At 38.5% G+C, this 18,865-nt stretch overlaps 1 protein-coding gene and 1 long non-coding RNA gene across 5 annotated transcripts in view; one reads left to right on the top strand and one right to left on the bottom strand.

Annotated features, from left to right (window-relative positions):
• The window catches only part of LOC105475799 (pleckstrin homology domain containing A8), a 137,357-nt gene that overhangs the window by 53,679 nt on the left and 64,813 nt on the right, over positions 1 to 18,865 (bottom strand). For all 4 annotated transcript variants that reach the window (XM_071094987.1, XM_011731317.2, XM_024790902.2 and 1 more), the window contains exons 5-12: positions 17,504 to 17,662; positions 16,427 to 16,467; positions 14,019 to 14,176; positions 12,041 to 12,197; positions 11,564 to 11,649; positions 6,035 to 6,093; positions 4,945 to 5,075; positions 4,238 to 4,308 (exon numbers count right to left, since the gene is read on the bottom strand). In XM_071094987.1, the coding sequence (XP_070951088.1) occupies positions 4,238 to 4,308; positions 4,945 to 5,075; positions 6,035 to 6,093; positions 11,564 to 11,649; positions 12,041 to 12,197; positions 14,019 to 14,176; positions 16,427 to 16,467; positions 17,504 to 17,662 (862 nt within the window). The remainder of the gene's footprint in view (positions 1 to 4,237; positions 4,309 to 4,944; positions 5,076 to 6,034; positions 6,094 to 11,563; positions 11,650 to 12,040; positions 12,198 to 14,018; positions 14,177 to 16,426; positions 16,468 to 17,503; positions 17,663 to 18,865) is intronic.
• Positions 2,181 to 17,606, top strand: LOC139362834 (uncharacterized). Its single transcript, XR_011622271.1, has 3 exons — positions 2,181 to 2,299; positions 16,403 to 16,549; positions 17,482 to 17,606. It is a non-coding gene; the product is annotated as an uncharacterized lncRNA (long non-coding RNA).

Below are 18,865 nucleotides of genomic sequence, written 5' to 3'. Positions count from 1 at the left end.
TTCAGAATGGCCAAGTTATGATTTGATGTCAAATATCTGATTATGAGTTCTGACTTTATCTCTCTCACTTATCTCTCCTTGTCCATGAAAGCCTTTCATATTAAATACGTGATTGAGCATCCTTTTAAAATCTTTTCTATTCTATGCCAGAAAAGGATCTTGGTTGTGTTAATTTTTACTGACATTTATGGGATCATTCTGAAGTGAGGTATGTGGCAATATGTTATCCCACTGAGCACAGAGCATATAACATTTAATACAATGGTGCATGAAATGCCAGAGCAACTTTCCTTCCTTCCACTTGCAAGGATGCTTTCCAAAACCTCTTTTTGATGTGGAATATGCAATGGAGAGGGGGACTCAGCTCTAAGGCAGATCATTAAACATATCTGCCTTGTGAACCCAACTCCCTCCTGAAAATGACCTCTATAGAATGTTAGAGGACACTAAGGGAACAGAGCAGCTCTTAGCATGAAACCACCCAAAATGTTCCACTCTGATCATCATTATGGGGAAGCCAAGTAATGGCTCAACTGCAAAAAGGGGCAGTGGAAAGTCTAAGGCCTCTTCCAGATGCTGGAAGTATTCCAGATCACAGAGTTGCAGCAATGCAATAACTAGAGATGCATTTTCCAGAAAGGTAACTGAGTCATGACTTCTACTATATGTTATTTAGGACTTTTACATATAAATGTCCTATTTCCAAGGCCACTAAGACCACACAAGTTTCATGAACATTCACCTCAAACCTTTCTTAAGCAGTATTTTTATTGGAAAGCTGTCTAATTATGATGAAAAGGAGGCAAAATCAACTGATGCTATAACTAATTTCAGCGGTTTTACTTCTGCTTATTAAAAATCTCTTAGATGCTGTCAAAATCTCAAAATGATCAAGATGTAGACAAGTGACAGGTGAACCTCAAAGGCCCAAGTCTAGATGACTAGGTCTCAAACTTTAGCATTGATTAGAATCACCCGAATGACTTGTTAAACCATGGACTGCCAGGCCCCAGCATCAGAGTGTCTGATTCAGCAGGTCTGGGGTGGAACTGGATAGTCTGCATTTCTAATGAGTTTTCAGGTGATAAAGATGCTGCTGACGTCAGACCAGCTTGAGAACCACTGATGGAGATTTTGAGACCCTAGGGAAAGTATTTATCCTCTTTAAACCTCAGTTTATTCACTGGAGAGTATTTGGAAGATTAAATAAAATATTTATCAAGAACTTAGTGTAGTAGTTACACTGGGTGCTCTATTATAAGTGATAGCTGTTTTTAAATTCAACTTTAGAATTTAAAAAAGTCAACAAACTTGCCTATAAATGGCATATAAATTGCACACTCTTTTACCTACTTATTCACCCTCCCTCATTTCAAACAAGGTATCAGTTCTACTTATAAAGGCTGGGACTTCAAAATGAGAAAAAGGAACCATTATCCCAGAAGAAATATGCATCAAGGAACCTACAGGTTCTGAATGACTATTGTGTAAACATTTCTCAAAAAACCGTTTACACAGAGCTTGTTGTGTCTGTGTCTGTGGGGGAGGGAGGGTGGGTTTAATAGGGGAACTTTGGAGGAAGGGTGGGTTTAATAGTGGAACTTTATCTCCTCACACTGAGCAGCAGCAAGAATCTAGAGATTTCCACAATCAAAGATAGGATTTAAATCATAAACACCTTCTTTGAAATAAGCCTGAACATCAGGATGAAAATGTCAAATTTACAGCCTCCCTTCTCTTTTCCATCAAAAATTGTGCCGAAGGAGAAGAGAGGGAAGAAAAAGCTGAGACTGGCTGTGATTATTGCAGTCACAAAGCAGCATTTGCCCTTCAAAGTCTCCTCTTTCTTCACAAAGTCAACACATCCCCTAGGCCCAGTCTCCAAATCAAGTACAAGGTTTGATAAGAAACCTTGAGGAGAAAAGGAGAGAGAAAAGTGGGCAGAATCAGGGTTGGGACTGGACAGAAACGGTATATCCTCTGTTTCCTTTCTATCTTTAGCGGGCGGTCAAAGCCCATAAGCAGATGGGTTCTGTTCCACCCCAGCTCCTGCAGTGGGCTAAATGGGATCAACATTGTCCTACTCCCCTTCCATACACAGCCCTAACAAAGTAATAGCAGCATAAGACATGCGGAGTCCACTGGGCACACAGTGCTGAACCCTGTATCTTCTGCATTTCCAACAGGTGGAGAAGTCTTTCTACTGGCATGAAAATTCCATACTAATAAGTCAGTTTGAAGAGAAGTTTCTGGCTTGGCACCTAAGCTTTGTAAACTTTCCATTACTGATTTGGGACAAGTAAGTCTTATTTTCTGGCAGGTTATTAACTTCATGTATCATGATTATGATAATGATGACAAAACATCATTATCACAACAATAGATGCTAATCTTGACAACTGAGCAGTGTTTGTTTTTTTTTAGACAGAGTCTGGTCTCAGTTGATCACCCAGACTGGAGTACAGTGGCACGACCACAACTCACTGCAGCCTTGACCTCCTGGGCTCAAGCAATGTTCCCACCTCAGTCCCCTAAGTAGCTGGGACTCCAGGCACGCAACACCATACTCAGTTAATTTCTGTATTATTTTTGGAGAGATGGAGTTTTGCCATGTTGCCCAGGCTGGTCTCAAACTCCTGAACTCAAGTGATCCTCCTGCCTCAGGCTTCCAAAGTAGTAGGATTACAGGCATAAGCCACCGCGCCCGGCCATACTGTTTTGTGTACCAAATACTTCTGTAATTTTTTCACATGCACATACACCTACTTAATATTTACAACCAACTTATTAGGGAAATAATATCACCATTCCCATTTTATAGATGAGGAAAGTGAGGATCAGAGACGTTAAATAACTCGCCTAAAGGCAGAGCACTAATGAGTGGCAGGATCCAGAGAGCCACTCCAGAGCTCCTGATCCTAATCACTCCACAAGCCATAAAGCTTGACAGGCACGGGCTAGGGGGCATGAGTAGACATGCTGAATACACTTTTGGTATTTGAAATCAGGACACAGAGGGGAGAATATAACTGAGACCATTCTGAAATTCAGGGATGTATGGGGAATGTAAAAATGCAGGTGGCCCAGGGATGGTGGAGAAGACCCTCTGTAGGAGAAATGTGGACCTTCAAAGCAGGGGTGTCAAAGCCACTTTGCTTCAGACCCTATGTTGGTCTTAAGCAATATTTTAATCTTACAGTTCCCTAACCTGTAAAAATGGATAGAAATGAGGATTAAGTTTATGAAGTCTAAATTCTTCACAAAGTGCTATCAAAATGTCAGCTCTCATTTTTATGGCAGATCAGCAGTTGCTAGATGGGGCAGACTCGGGAAATCATGTGAGGGCACAATTCTTGAGGACTCATGGCCCAGAGAGAGAACTAACAGAAGGAAGTAGAACCCAACTATGACACTGAAAAAAAGCCACAGAGAACACTAGCTCCCTCTCAAACCAGAAGCATCTAATTAGTTTCTGTCACAGTTCATTTTTTTCTCCACACATGCCTCACGGCCCATGCTAGAAGAATTTCCTACAGATCAATGGTGAGAGTTCAGCCACTCCATTGGAAGCACTGTAAGGATGCTTCCAAATCTCAACATTTTCCAAAACTGGTCTGATAAATGGCTCTATCCACACATCCATCCATCTACCTACCTGTCCAATGTTTATTAAGCACCTACAATGTTGCAGTCACTACCTTAAGGTGCTGGAGATACAAGATGATCTCCTTTGACCAAGCCCTTCATCCCATTTTGGCTCCACAACTAGCAACTGGGATGCACAGAGCATTATATATTTGAGGAGTACAGGATGATGAAAACCTTTAATCCTACTCCAGGACATATCCCTGGGATTCCCCCACGCCAATCCGCTGTTATGGACTTCAAGCTTTTCTTTGGATATGTATGATTTTCAAGGACTATAATATATCTGAAGATTTAGGAAAACTAACTTCTTGATAATATTAGGTCTTCCTATTATATTTAAGCGTTGGCTTTCCATTCAGCACTTCTTTAAAATATACTGATTTTTAGTAAGTTACATCTAGATTACCAGGTCATTGTCTCATAGGTACTTTTAAAACAAAGCATATAGGAAGCAATGAATAATAACGAAATAAGAAAAGAAACATGAAATCCTGAAAAGTAGAAATATCCCCTATACCCTGTATCCTCCTCTAGGGGTCTCCATTCCACATTCTATTGATTCATCTGACAAAACATAAAGAACACTTACTCAGGGCTGTCTGGATATCCTTTTCCCCATTTTTCACTTCTGTCAAAAATCCCTTCAAAAATTTGAGACCTCTAAAACAAAATAAAGGAAGAAATATTACTTTCAAAGTTCCCTCATGTTGAATGAGTACAAAGAAACGGCAGACATCAGCTTCCATTTCAGTAACATCTCAGGCACAGCAGTGAATAGGTCAAATCATACGGCATTCCTTCCTGAACCTCTTCCCTTCACTTCCCTTTAGCTTGCTCTGGAGCCCATCCTTCATCTCATCTGATATACCTAAAGAAGTGGTTTTCAAAATGTGTCCCAGGACTAGTGGCTTTAGCATTACCTGGGAATTTGCTAGAAATGTAAATTCTGGGGCCCCATCTGAGTTACTCAACCAGAAACTGGTTCTGAGTCTAGTGTTTTTAACAAGTCCTCCAGATGATTCTGATGCCACTGAAGTTGGAGAGCTATTGATTTAAAGAGAAGCTAGTTGACTTTAATGCCTTTAAGATTCCTATCTTATATACTTATTAACAATATTTATCACCATCAAAAGGGAGGCAAAAAAAAGTGGTATTATTCATTAGGCCTTCTAGAAAAGCCTACACAATTCAACTAGATCCTTCACTCAGAAGCAGTCTCCTTTGTGCAACAATTTTTTTTGCTGGTAATTTTTTTTGAGCTAGATTTTAACTGCTGTCCCACCCCAACTGCCTCACCTCTTCAGCCACAAGAGGGCTTCAGTCGCCGAGTTCCTAACCTGGGCTACATCCGCCTCTACTTCGTGCAGCACTATCTTCTGGAGAGTGGTAAACTCTTCTTTGTTGGTTATGTATTTCTGATTTACTTTCTGGAGGGAAAGCAGGGAAACAACCTAAGTTTAAAATGCCGAAGTTATCAAGCAACTCAGTATAGTATTGAGACTTGTAAGTTTGGCAAGCAGGCCTCTAAGAAAACAAATTAAGCTTCTATTACCTTCTTCCTTATGTTTTCATGATAATATTTTTTTTGGAGAATTCTATGTAGCTTAAACTGGAATTAAATAGTCTCAGGGTTTAAAGTTCTGTTCTTTAAGTTCTTTTTTCTGCCTCAGAACCTCTCTCATGGCTGTCTTTGGCAGATACTTTTCACTCTGAGTATAAAACTCAACAATCATTTGTTCTAATAAGACTACTTGCAACTATTCCACCTAAATACAATAAAGAAAGGTATATCTACAGGAATTCCTAATAGTGCTTCCTCAAAGACTAGTCTCCAATGACAAAAAAGACAGATTTTTATTAGGTACTGTATCCTCAAGAAGGTAACATTTAATCTACATTTAAAAGGGGACCCATCCCTTATTTTACCTGGAAGAAAGAGACTCAGAGAAATTTGGTGAGTTGTTGATGGTCCCACAACTACCACTGGAAATGGGCCTTTTGAGTCCCAGGCCACTGACAGCTATTTTCACTATATAACCTAGCTTTTAGAAAAATATAACTTGTCATCATTTCAACTTAAAAAAGCACAGAATCAGTGTGGACATTAGAGTGAAACCCTACTGAGCCACACGGTGCACATGAAAAGGCAGTCCTGGTTTCATTTTAAAAATGAATCTTCTACTCCCCATAAAGCTTAACTCTAGCATATAATAAAGGCTTAGTAATTCCCTTACTGAGCATTCACAATGTGAGAAGAAAGATGCTTGCTCTCTTAAAGAACAGTGATACATTTTCCACTTTTTGATTTATTCTTGCCAAGCACAAAAATGTTGACAACATTTTCCTTTATTTAAAAGTTTCCACAGAGACAAACCAGTATGCTCACCTTAATATTTCCAACAAGATCCATCTTAACAGGAGCAAACACTGTAGGGCCAAGTTTGTCTAGAAGAAAAGATCAAAAACATTTCTGAAAAAACAATTTTAAGTGGCAATGTTTTTATAATAAAGAAATAATAAATTTAGCAGATCCTCAACAACTTTAATTTTTGCTTCCAAATCATTATCTAAACATAACCTTCAAAAGCTTCCAGGATACTATTATCATCTTTTTCTATTACACTACTCCAAGGTGAGTTATAATGAGGCCCTAAGTGACAGGTGAGATGAAGACAATCTTATAAGTTTAGGATTCATATAGTAATCCTTAGGGCTGCACTGTCCAATATGGTAGCCACTAGATATGTGGCTAGCTAGTACTTGCAGTGTGGCTAGTACTAACCAAAATGTACTGGAGGTAAACTACATACCAAATTTGGAAGACTAAGTATGAAAAAGAGATTGCAAAATATCTCATTAATGATTCTTTTGGTTTTTTCGTTTGTTTTTTTTTGAGATGGAGTCTCTCACTGTGTCCCCAGGCTGGAGTGGAGCAGCGTGACCTCAGCTCACGGCAACCTCCACCTTCCATTTGAGCGATTCTCCTGCCTCAGCCTCCCGAGTAGCTGAGATTATAGATGCCCACCACCACGCCCAGCTAATTTTTGTATTTTTAGTAGAGACAGGCTTCACCATGTTGGCCAGGCTGGTCTTGAACTCCTAATCTCAAGTGATCTGCCCACCTCAGCTTCCCAAAGTGCTGGGATTACAGGCGTGAGCCACCATGCCCAAACTTATTAATTATTCTTTTTTTTTTTTTGAGATGGAGTCTCGCTCTGTCACCAGGCTAGAGTGCAGTGGCGTGATTTCGGCTCACTGCAACCTCCAACTCCTTGGTTCAAGCGATTCTCCTGCCTCAACCTCCCGGGTAGCTGGGATTACAGGCATGTGTCACCACATTGGCCAAGATGGTCTCGATCTCCTGACTTTGTGATCCACTTGCCTTGGCCTCCCAAAGTGCTGGGATTACAGGCATGAGCTGCCATGCCCGGCCCAATGATTCTTTTATATTTATTACATGTTGAGATATTTTAGCTATTCTAGGTTTTAAAATACATTATTAAAATTAATTTTTGTTTACTATGATAATGTGCCTACTAGAAAACTTAAAATTACATATGTGGTTGGAATATTTCTGTTGGGCAAGAACAATGACTAAAAAATAAAACAAAGAAGTATAGCTAAAAAGCCAAAAGAGAAAAGATAGTGGAACTCTAAAAAGAAAAAAAAAAAAAAAACTTGATTGATCTAAAAGAAAGGCAGGGACAAAGATACGTAGCTAAGAGGCCAAAAGAGGAAATAAAACAGAATACTAAAAAAAAATTGATTAACTGGTGAGAAATCAGGGAAGGAGTTTTTAAAAAGGGAACAAAGACCATATAGAGAAAAGCAGAAAATAAGTAGCCAAGATGATAGAAACAAATATCAAGATAATGAATGAAATTCATCCAAACAATGTAATTCACTACATTAACAAATTACAGGAAAAAAAAAATGACTTCAGCAAATAAAGAAAAAACATTTTATAAAGTTAACTCATTCATGATTATAAAAACAACTCAGCATATAAACACAATTTATATGTACATGATATTAATAATTGGAAAATGAAATAAAACACTTTTTACAACAGAATAAACAAAAAATTCTAAACTTTATTCCTAACAAAAGATGTATGATAGCTATACACTAAAAACTATATAGAACATTCTTGAGAGAAAATTAAAATGACTTAAGTAAACAGATATAGCATCCTCATGGATTGGAAGATTATCAGTGTCTTTGTTTTTGAGACAGGGTCTTGCTCTGTCACCTAGGATGGAGTACAGGGTGCAATCACGGCTCACTGCAGCCTTGATATCCCAGGCTCAGGTGATTCTCCTGCATCAGCCTCCCAAGTAGCTGGGACGATAGGCTTGCGCCATCACACCTGGCTAATTTTTTTTATAGGGACAGGGTCTCACTTTGTTGCCTAGGCCAGGAGCAAACTCCTGGTCTCAAGCGATCCTCCTGCCTTGGCCTCCCAAAGTGCTGGGATTACAGTTATGAGCCAGTAAGCCCTGCCTTCAATGTTGTTTAAGATGCCAGTTTTCCCCTAATTGGTTTCCAGATACAATGTAATCTTAATAAAAATCCTAAAAGACTTTTAAATAGGAATTGAACAGCTAAAATTTATCAAAAGGCCTAGAATTTCCAGAACAACCTTGAAAAAGAAAAAACTGAGAGACTTACATTATCTGATTTCAAGCCTTATAATTAAGATACCATAAGATCACTGGAACAGAAGAGAGAGTCCAGAAACAGTCCCACATTATAAGCATTAGAAGTTCAACTGATTTTTGACAGAGTTGCCAAAGCAATGTAAAAGGGAAAACATATTTTGACCCATGGTTCTTGAGCAACCAGATACCACAAGGGGGAAAAAAAAATGAGCCTCAACTCCCTACCTCACACCACACACAAAAAATAATTCCAGTGGTTCATAGGCACAAATGTAAAAGTTAGAGGAGTCTAGAAGAAAACAGAATATCTTCATGACCTTTGGGATAGGTAAAGATTTCTTAAGACACTAAAAGCACTAAGCATAAAAGAAGAAACTGGACTTCATCAAAATTTAAAACTTCTGAAAAGGCATCATTAAGAAAAGGAGGAGGCAAGCCATAGTCTGGGGGAAAATACTCACATGTCTACAATGAAATTTTAATTAAAAATATATAAAGAACTCTCCCAACTCAGTAATAAAAAGAAAAACAATTGACTTTTAAAAATGGGTGAAAGATTTGAACAGACATTTCACAATGGAAGAGATAGCGATGGCCAATAAAAGTGCTCAATATCATTAGTCATCATGGAAATGCAAATTAAAGCCACAATGAAATATCACTGAGACATGCAGGAATGGCCAAAAACAAAATATTGACACCACCAAATGCTGGTGAAGACGTGAAACAACTAGAATACTCATACACTATGAACAACTGTGCAACCATTATAACTGTCTGGCAGTTTATTATAAAATTAAACTATGAACCAGCAATTCCAGTCCTAGGTATTTACTCAAGAGAAATGAAAGCATAGGCCCATGGGCACAAAAATGTTCAGAGCAATTTCATTTATAATAGTCCCAAACTGGCCAAGAGCGGTGGCTCACTCCTGTAATCCCAGCACTTTGGGAAGTCAAGGTGGGCGGATCACATGAAGTCAGGAGTTTGAGACCAGCCTGGCCAATATGGTGAAACCTTGTCTCTACTAAAAATACAAAAAAAATTAGCCGGGCATGGTGGCACAGGCCTGTAATCGCAGCTACTCGGGAGGCTGGGGCAGGAGAATCACTTGAACCCAGGAGGTGGAGGTTGCAGTGAGCCAAGATAGTGCCACTGCACACCAGCTTAGGTGACAGAGCAAGGCTGTCTCAAGAGAAAAAAAAAAAGAGTCCCAAACTACAAACCACCCAACATCCATCAATAAGAGAGTGAATAAATAATTGTGGTATATTCATTTAATGGAATACTACTTAGCAATAAAAAGGAATGAACTACTGATACAGACAACAAGGATGAATCTCAAAAACATACTGTATGAGAAAAGCCAGAGGCAAAAGAGTATAATATTCCAGTTATTTCAAGTTTCAGAATAGGCAGAACTAACCTATGGTGACAGAAATCAATAAAATGGTTATTTTAGACTGAGTGACACAGGGAACGTTCCAGGATGATGAAAACATACTATTTCTTGATAAGGATATGGATTACAGAGGTAGATGCATTTGTCAAAATTCACTGAATCATAACAGTTAAGTCCTACACAAGTTATACCTCAATTTTTACAAAAGATGTATAGTTAAATGGGTCATAAAGCAAATTTCAACACATTAGCCATTCTTGGTATTACTGACTTTATACAAGTAAAAGCGAATTTGACATAAACTTTTTTATATATATAAACACTATATATAATATATAAAATGATATATTTGTTATATATATAAATTACATATAATTTAAATGTTACATATAAATTTTCATAGATATATTTATTATAAATACAACACCTATATATACACATAACATATATACATATACATTTTTTTTTTTTTTGAGACAGGCTATCTATCGTCCAGGCTGGAGTGCAGTGGCGCAATCTCGGCTCACTGCAACCTCTGCCTCCCAGGTTCAAGTGATTTTCCTGCCTCAGCCTCCTGAATAACTGGGATTACAGGCATGCGCCACCATGCCCAACTAATTTTTGTATATTTAGTAAAGACGGGGTTTTACCACGTTGGCCAGGCTGGTCTCAAACTCCTTATCTCAGGTGATTTGCCTGCCTCAGCCTCCCAAAGTCCTGGGATTACAGGCATGAGCCACTGTGCCCAGCCATAACATATATTTTATTTATTTACATATATATGTGTGAGATATATGTGTGAGATTATGTGTGAGATATGTGTGAGACGTGTGTGATATATGTGTGATACGTATGTGATATGTGATATATATCTAGAGAGAGAGAGAGAGAATATATCTTTAAAAAATCTTTGAAAATATGTTTTGGAGGCCGGGCGCAGTGGCTCAGGCCTGTAATCCCAGCACTTTGGGAGGCCGAAGCAGGCAGATTAGGAGGTCTGGAGATGGAGACCATTCCGGCAGACACAGTGAAACCCTGTCTCCACTAAAAATACAAAAAAAGTAGCCGGGTGTGGTGAGAGGCGCCTGTAGTCCCAGCTACTCGGGAGGCTGAGGCAGGAGAATGGCATGAACCTGGTGGGGTGAAGCTTGCAGTGAACGGAGATCCCGCCACTGCACTCTAGCCTGGGTGGCAGAGCCAGACTCCGTCTCAAAAAAAAAAAAAAAAAAAAAAAAGAAAGAAAATATGTTTTGGGCAGGTATGGTGGCTCACATTTTGGGAGGGAAGGATCACTTCAGCCCAGGGATTCCAGATCAGTATGGGCAACATGATGAAACTCATCTCTACAAAAAAATACAAAAATTAGCCAGGCATGCGCATATAGTCCAGCTACCAAGGAGGCTGAGGTGGAAGGATTGCTTGAGCCTGGGAGGTGAAGTTTGCAGTGAACAGAGATCATGCCACTGCACTCCAGCCTGGGCAACAAAGCAAGACCCTGTCTCAAAAACAAAAAAGTTTTAACTGGTAAAACACATTTTTTCACAGTGCCAATATATTTGAAGGCCTATTCCTCAAATACTTTTTTTACTTTTATGTATGGTTTCTAGAAAGATCCCCTTTTTAAATTACACTATTCTGAGGTCAGTATTTAATCATAATTAGAAATGAAATGGGAATATGCAATAATGCTTAAGGTCACAAAGTTTTAACTGTGTGTGTCTGGTGATTTGAACAAATAGCTAAGAAGGGTCATCTCACTGTACACACAGTTCGGGGTATTTCTCCTGCAAAATAACTACAGTGAGGCAGATTCTAGAGATGAATGAATGTAAGGCAACTGCAGGAATCTTACCTAAGACTGGAACCACAGCATAACATGATGCCAAGAATGCTTCTGTGGGAATGCCACTGTCTTCCAGAAGCTCAATGTCACTAAAGCTACACAATTTGGTGATACGGAGGAGAAAAGATTGAAAATACAGTATCAGCACTCTGCAGTTCAGAGGTAATTCATAGAAACAGCTGCCTCTCTGTAGGGCAAATCATTTGACTTGATATGCCCCAATGACTGTTTTTCTAATATGGTCTCATAAAATAATTTTCCAAAGATAATCCACCAAAGCAAGCTAACATTTGTTCACAGAGCACACTTCACAATCAGTTCCTTCTTATTCATTGGTAAGAAAGAGCAAACAGTAAAGCAGGTACTTGGTATACTACATTCTCTATTCTCCTAGAATATGCCATCACCTGAAAGGAACACCATGACTGATTTTCCAGAATAGAAGCTAGTATCCAAGCATCAGTGATATTAGAGAGTCTAGAATACCTTGTGTTCATAGTACTAAAGAAAGTTGGGATAACTTCTTTGCCTTCCTCCCAGAGGCATTCTGGAGAGCAACCTGAGTCTGATCCAGACTGAGTCAAGTTATTGTCATGATTTTTCAGGTTTTCTATTCCATCTTCCTTCATTATTTCACCTTGGACTGCAAAGTAGAAAATATCTATTACTAACCTATTATATATTTATTATAAAAATACATATTCATTGTTGAAAATTTCTAAAACACAGAAAAATACATAGAAATAAAAATTCATGAAACACTGTTCGCATACACATATACATACATCTACAGACACAAACAAAACTTGAAATATGTGTAGATTTGAATCCTGCTTGCTTTCACTAAACAATGTATCATCATCATTCGACCCTTCAAAAACATGATTTTAATGACCATGTTATATTGTATCACACCCATGAGGGGCACTTAGGTAGCTTCCAAAATTTTACAATTATAAATACAATCACTACTCATTATTAGCACATTCTATACATATTTGTGAATTTGTCTACTTGCTAAAATTTATTTTGTAACACCAAAATCAATACACGCGGCACTTTTGCAGTCATTTGTGGACATGTGCAGAGTGGTGAAAACTTTGTTGCTGGACACACATATTCCTAGCTGAGGTAGAGCAATGTGATGTTCTGCCTTCTTGTTTCAGCTCTCATAGGACGGACAAATGTCCTTCCTTAGTGCCACATTTTATGCATGTTTGTGCATTTTGTTGTTTTTGCTGTTTAAAAGGGCTCCCAAGTATAGTACCGTCTAGTGTTCCTACCCACAAAAAGGCTGTGATGTGCCTAAGGGAAAAAAGATGTGTGTTAAATAAGCTTCATTCAAGCATGAGTAATAGTGCTGTTTGCTGTGAGTTCAATGTTAATGAATCAACAATACATATTAAAGTGTCTTTAAAGGAAAACACACATAAAACAAGGCTATGTATTGATTGGTAGACAAAAATTTTGTGACCAGAGGCTTGCAGGAACCTAACCCTGTATTTCCCCCAGAAGCAACAGTTTAGTATTTGCTAATTCAGTGGTCATGGTGACTCAATAAAATGTAACTACTGCAAATAATGACTGTAATGCCTAAAAGAACATCCCTGTCAATAGGTCTTTCTCTTTAAATCTAACTATTCACTGAAGAACAATTCCTAGAAGCAAAATTATCAGAGCGAATAAATGACTGCACTGTTTGGACAGACATTTTCTCCTGTCTTTATTATTTACCCAAGAGATAAGACTTCAATGATGTGTGGATTGTCTCTCTCAGATTAACAGCTAAGAAAACACAGCTCCTTCCCTCAACTCTCACACTGCTCCCCAATTCATCAAGAAAAAACAAGGTCTCTTATTTCAAGGTAGATGAGGAGGAAATTTTAATTTCATTTTCAAATTATTAAGTACTTATAATTAAAAGCTCTAATATAGTTGTCTTTGATCTGAAGTAGATTTCAGCGATTAGTGCCAAGGGATTAGCATATTTGAACTACAGACCTATTACCTGAAATATGGGACTTTGGCTTGGTAAACACAGAGAAGACTGGGTAGAAACCTCACGGTGACTGGGAAATTCTGACATCCTCAGGCCCAACAGAAACCGGGAGGATGAAAAACTGAACTCCGGTAATTTTACACACTGTTAAGTCTAACATCATAATCTAAGTTCAAAGGACTTTTAAGATACAGGGTTGAAGGCCCTCTGCTCACTGCAGCCCATGAACACAGCCAAGAACACTGAGCAGGAATCTTCCTCTTCACTCTGCCTTCTCAACACCAGGTCAGGGTCAGATTGGATGAAAGAATGTTGTTCAGTCACAAAACCTATCTTGCCCAGCCAATATCCTCCTTAAGAGACACCACTACATGGTCTTGAGGTTAATCCCTATCGTGGATATACATCAAATTCCCAAATCTTCTATCATCTAAAATTGGTTTCAGACTTTACTTTTGTTTTTACCTGTTATATTATCATCTGTATTTTCCTCACTTGATATGCTGCAGTCTATCTCTGCAGATTTCAAAGATAAGGAATTCTTATTTTTCATTAGGATTTCTTCCTCACCATTTATTTCCATATTTAAAGATCCATTTTCACAAGTACTCAACTCCATTTGCCTGCAAATTTTTTAAAAGGAAAAAAAGCCAGAAAGTCATTATTTGGTCTTTTTTTTGGAAACAGGTCTCCGCTCTGTCACCCAGGCTGTAGTACAGTGGCACAATCACGGCTCACTGCAGCCTCAATATACTGGGCTCAATCAATCCTCCTACTTGAGCACTCCACCCTGAGTAGCTTGGACTACAGGTGCCTGCCACCATGCCCAGTTAATTTCTAATTTTTTGTAGAGATGGGGTGTCACTATGTTGCCCAGGTTGGTCTTGACTACCTAGCCTCAGGCAATCCTCCCACCTCAGCTTTCTAAAGTGCTGGGATTACAGGCATGAGCCACCTGCCAAGCCTGGTCATAAATTGACTGCCCAGGTAAATGTGATCCTTTCAACATCCACTGAAAGAACTGTTAAATCAACCCAAACCTCCCAGTCTTCTGCCTCCAAGGCCTGTGATGGGAGCAGTCCAGCCTCAAGGCTGCAATTTAGAAATCAAAGAGCCGTTAATGGCTTTCCCAGCACCCTCAGCAGTCCCAATCTTCCTGCTCCCCAGCAGCATCAGGAAATAGTCATTGACAGCTCTTTGGTTTTCAATCAGCTTTCTCCAGGTGCCACTTTGTACACTTTACTTTCCTCAACTTCTCCCTGGGGGTCTTCTTCTCTCTCTCTCTACACCACTGGCCATTTCTCTGTGTTTGACCGGCCAGTAACTTTATTTTATCTTATCTTATCTTATTTTATTTTATTTTATTTTATTTTATTTTGAGACGCTCTGTCGCCCAGGCTGGGGTGCAATGGTGTGATCTTGGCTCACTGCAACCTCCGGCTTCCGCGTTTAAGTGATTCTCCTGCCTCAGCCTCCTGAGTAGCTGGGATTACAGGTGCCCGCCACCAAGCCCAGTTAATTTTTTGTATTTTTAGTAGAGACAGGGTTTCATCAGGTTGGCCAGGCTGGTCTTGAATGCTTGACCTCAGGTGATCTACCTGCCTCGGCCTCCCAAAGCGCTGGAATTACAGGCGTGAGCCACCATGCCCGGCCAGGGAGAGTACTCCTTATAAAGCATGTCTGAGAGAAAAAACCCAGGAGGATCACAACACATCCAGAGGGAAATGTCAGCACATTAGGGTAACAGAAAAAGCCAATTAACATGCATGTAGAACAGCTAATTCTATCAGTTAAAGGAACAATCATAATATCTTATTATTATAATTAGGTGATTATACCTAGCCTAATTAGAACAAAAATATTTTCTTCTAATAAAAATAAGGAGGAAGGGTCCAAGCTACATAGTAACTTCAGGAAAAGTATTTGCTATTTTCTTAAAAAAAAAAAAAAATACTGTATTTCAACCTAGTAATTAAAAATGTAGGGGCATATAGAGGCAAAGACCTCAACAACAACAAAAAACCTACAAATATGCTCCTAGTAAGAATATTTAGAATAGGAGAAAACTGGAAATAACTAAATTGGGAACAATCCTTGTAATAAAGAAGTAAGCAATAGTATATAAAGAGACGAACTATTAAATAATTTGAGGCCGGGCACAGTGGCTCAGGCCTGTAATACCAACACTTGGGGAGACCAATGCGGGTGGATCGCTTGAGCTCAGGGGTTCAAGACCAGCCTGGGCAACATGGTGAAACCCTGTCTCTACAAAAAAATACAAAAATTAGCCAGGCATAGTGGCATGCACCTGTAGTCCCAGCTACTTGGGAGGCGGAGGTGGGATTGCTTGGGCCCGGGATATTGAGGCTACAGTAATTTAACCCACTTTCATGGGTTAAATCACCTTAAAAATTGAAGGAGCATTTAGGGGAACAGAAATAGTTTAGATTTTGATAGTAGGTTATTTTTCAACCTGCAACACTACCTAAGATTTTTATTTTTAAACACAACAAAATAGCACTACTATCATTTCTAGATAAAAGCACACTTAAAACAAAGCTCAGAGAGAAGTTTCCTCTACAAGAGAAGTTTCAACCTTCAGTACACCCTAGAGAGATTAAAAGTTACTAGATGTGATGGGTGAGATCCATCTTAGGGAAAATGCCAACATATTCCCTATTAGTGCTAAATAAAAGGTCTGCTCTGGGTTGATTCAGGCTCATTCAAAAGAGGAAAGTCAGATATGTTTACTTCCATATTATTTCAAATCCTGAGAAAAACCATTACATGATCAAAGTATCTTTTTTTAAACAAGGAATAAAAATATCCTTTTTTTTTTAAATTTTTAGCAAGAAGAAAAAAAGCTACTGTACCTTTCCAAAGAATTATGAATTGGTATAATAGGATGTTTCATCTTTAAAAGAAGCAAAGAAAGGAAAGTTCACATGTTAAAACTTTGAACAGCACATATTGAGGATCTTATTACATACAAAACGGTAAATACGACCATATGACCATAATATACACTAGCCCCACTAAACAGAAACAATTTTAGGTCTTCCCAAAAGGCAGTCATTGATTCCACCTAGTCCTTCTTATTTATACAAATATATTTCTAAGTAAAAGGAAGATGATCTTTTGACAGACCTAATTATCACAGTCAAACTCAGTGATTAGCTTTCTTTGTAATTTCAGTTATGCTCATTAAACGTTAATAAGTAGCAAACTATGACACAAGTATTATATCAAATACTAGAGATATAAAGGTAGACACTATGGGGTTCCTGCTCTAAATATCATTTCAGTACAAAACAAGGAATATAAATAAAATAGGAGTATGTATAAGAGAGGCTTTTAGCCCAATTTAGGGATTCGGGTAAGAAGAGACTAAGTCTTTGAGGATGAGTATGAGCTAATCCAGGAAAGAGAGGTGAAGAGCATTCCCGGCACTGGAAAACGGCACAAAGGTGTGGGAGGAACTATTAACACAAGCAATGAATATGTTCAAGCTAGGTAATGACAGAGAAAGAGCTGGTAATGTGGGAAGCAGTTAAGAAGTTTTGACTTTAACCTACAGGCAATGAGGGAGCCACTGAAAGGCTTAGGTTAAGTGGTTCAATTTATACTGCATTAATAGAAATATGGTTGACTGGAAGGGTCAGGCTGAAAGCAACTATTAATAGTTAGAAGACTATCACAACTTTAGGCAAGACTCACTGGACAAGGGGTTGGAAAGAGGCTACATTAGAAACATGTTTAGGTGTTAAAATTGCCACAAGTAACTGACTGGATATGGGGTGCTGAGGACAGATATAAAAAAGGACATAAAGCAAAGTCCATTAAAAAACTGTCTTTATAAGTCACTAAAGGGTAATAGAGAACATAACTCACTATAAACTTTGAAACTTTTCATGATGCCTTGTTGCAGCCAAACTGAGCTGGACTTTTACCTTGCTGGACTTGAGCATGGCCAGCTGCGGTGATCCTGGTGGAGTGCGGTAGAGCAGCTCAGAGGTGAAGGCTGCATTTGCGATCTGCATGCATTCTTCCAAGGTCTTCAGAAAAGTATTACAGGTGGATTTCAGCAAAGTTCCCACATCAATTCCCTCCTATGAAAAAACCAGAGTGGAAGACTCCTTTACCTTGCCAAAAAAGAAAAAGCCCAATTGTGGAATGCCCTTAGAGGTTGTCCACAAAATAATAATAATGTATCCACCCGCTGAAATATGTACATCAGTTATAGAAGAAAAGCCCAATTTATCTATTAATCAAGTAACTATCGGCACTATTTGACTTTAACCTACAAGCAATGAGGGAGCTGCTGAAAGCCTTAGGTAGTAAAGTAGTTCAATTTACGTTGCATTAATTGTAACTCCCTCAGTCACGACAACTGAAAGTATCCCTCCTTGAGAATCACTGCTCTAGATTATAAACTTCCCAAGAGCAGGATTGAAATGCTTTTTTTGGTATCCTTCATCTTCCCTCCCATTCCCCTCACAGTCTATCTCATACATATTAGGCAGCTGCTGAATGAGTAAGAGCACCCAAAAGGAAGTGAATGCAAGTGGATCAAATCACCTTTTTAAGAAAAACTCAAAACACACGTACTACCAGCAGTATAGTGTTCTACTACTACCTAAGAAAATAAATTAAAATCTTTCATTATAATCTGCAGATGCATTGTTTGTCAGATCGAAACTTCTTTGAAAGTAGAGCAGAGACCCTGGCTAATGTGAGCCATTCTATACATAGCTTAACACCAGAGAAATCTTTTAATGTATGTTTTAAAATAAGTGAATAACGACTGTATTAATATATACTAACAATCACAATCCTTGCTGACAACGAAGAGAAAAAAAGCTGTGTCTCCATCTTTGAAAGCACTAGTGTATTCCAAAGCACAGTTACAAAGGTAAAACAAAATACTGTTAGTCTCATAGACGCACATCAATGTAAGACACTAAGCTGGCATCTTAATAGCTACGGCTATAGAAATGGCTCCACAAGTCTGTAATTAACAAAACAATATGAAACTGGAGAGAAACATATTTTAGTATGACAGTACTAAAGTTAAAAGTTTCAAATATTATCAATTAATTAATCCCCAATTCATTCCAGGAAGGAAAGCTATACACTTGTATAAGATGAAATGTACATATTGCTTCTCTTTGTTTAATTTTGTTACTTTTTTCCTCTATAAAATAGTAAATTCCAAGACAGTCATAAAATTAGGTGAGAGTAAACACCACCTGAAGGAATGTCTGGTGCTTTTTATGTATATCAGTAATATTAATAAAATAATATTTTACCTC

Source organism: Macaca nemestrina, chromosome 4, assembly GCF_043159975.1.
Source record: "Macaca nemestrina isolate mMacNem1 chromosome 4, mMacNem.hap1, whole genome shotgun sequence".
Classification (NCBI taxonomy): domain Eukaryota; kingdom Metazoa; phylum Chordata; class Mammalia; order Primates; family Cercopithecidae; genus Macaca; species Macaca nemestrina.
The sequence above is the reverse complement of the archived record's forward strand: the minus strand, read 5'-3'. Positions and strand labels throughout refer to the sequence as shown.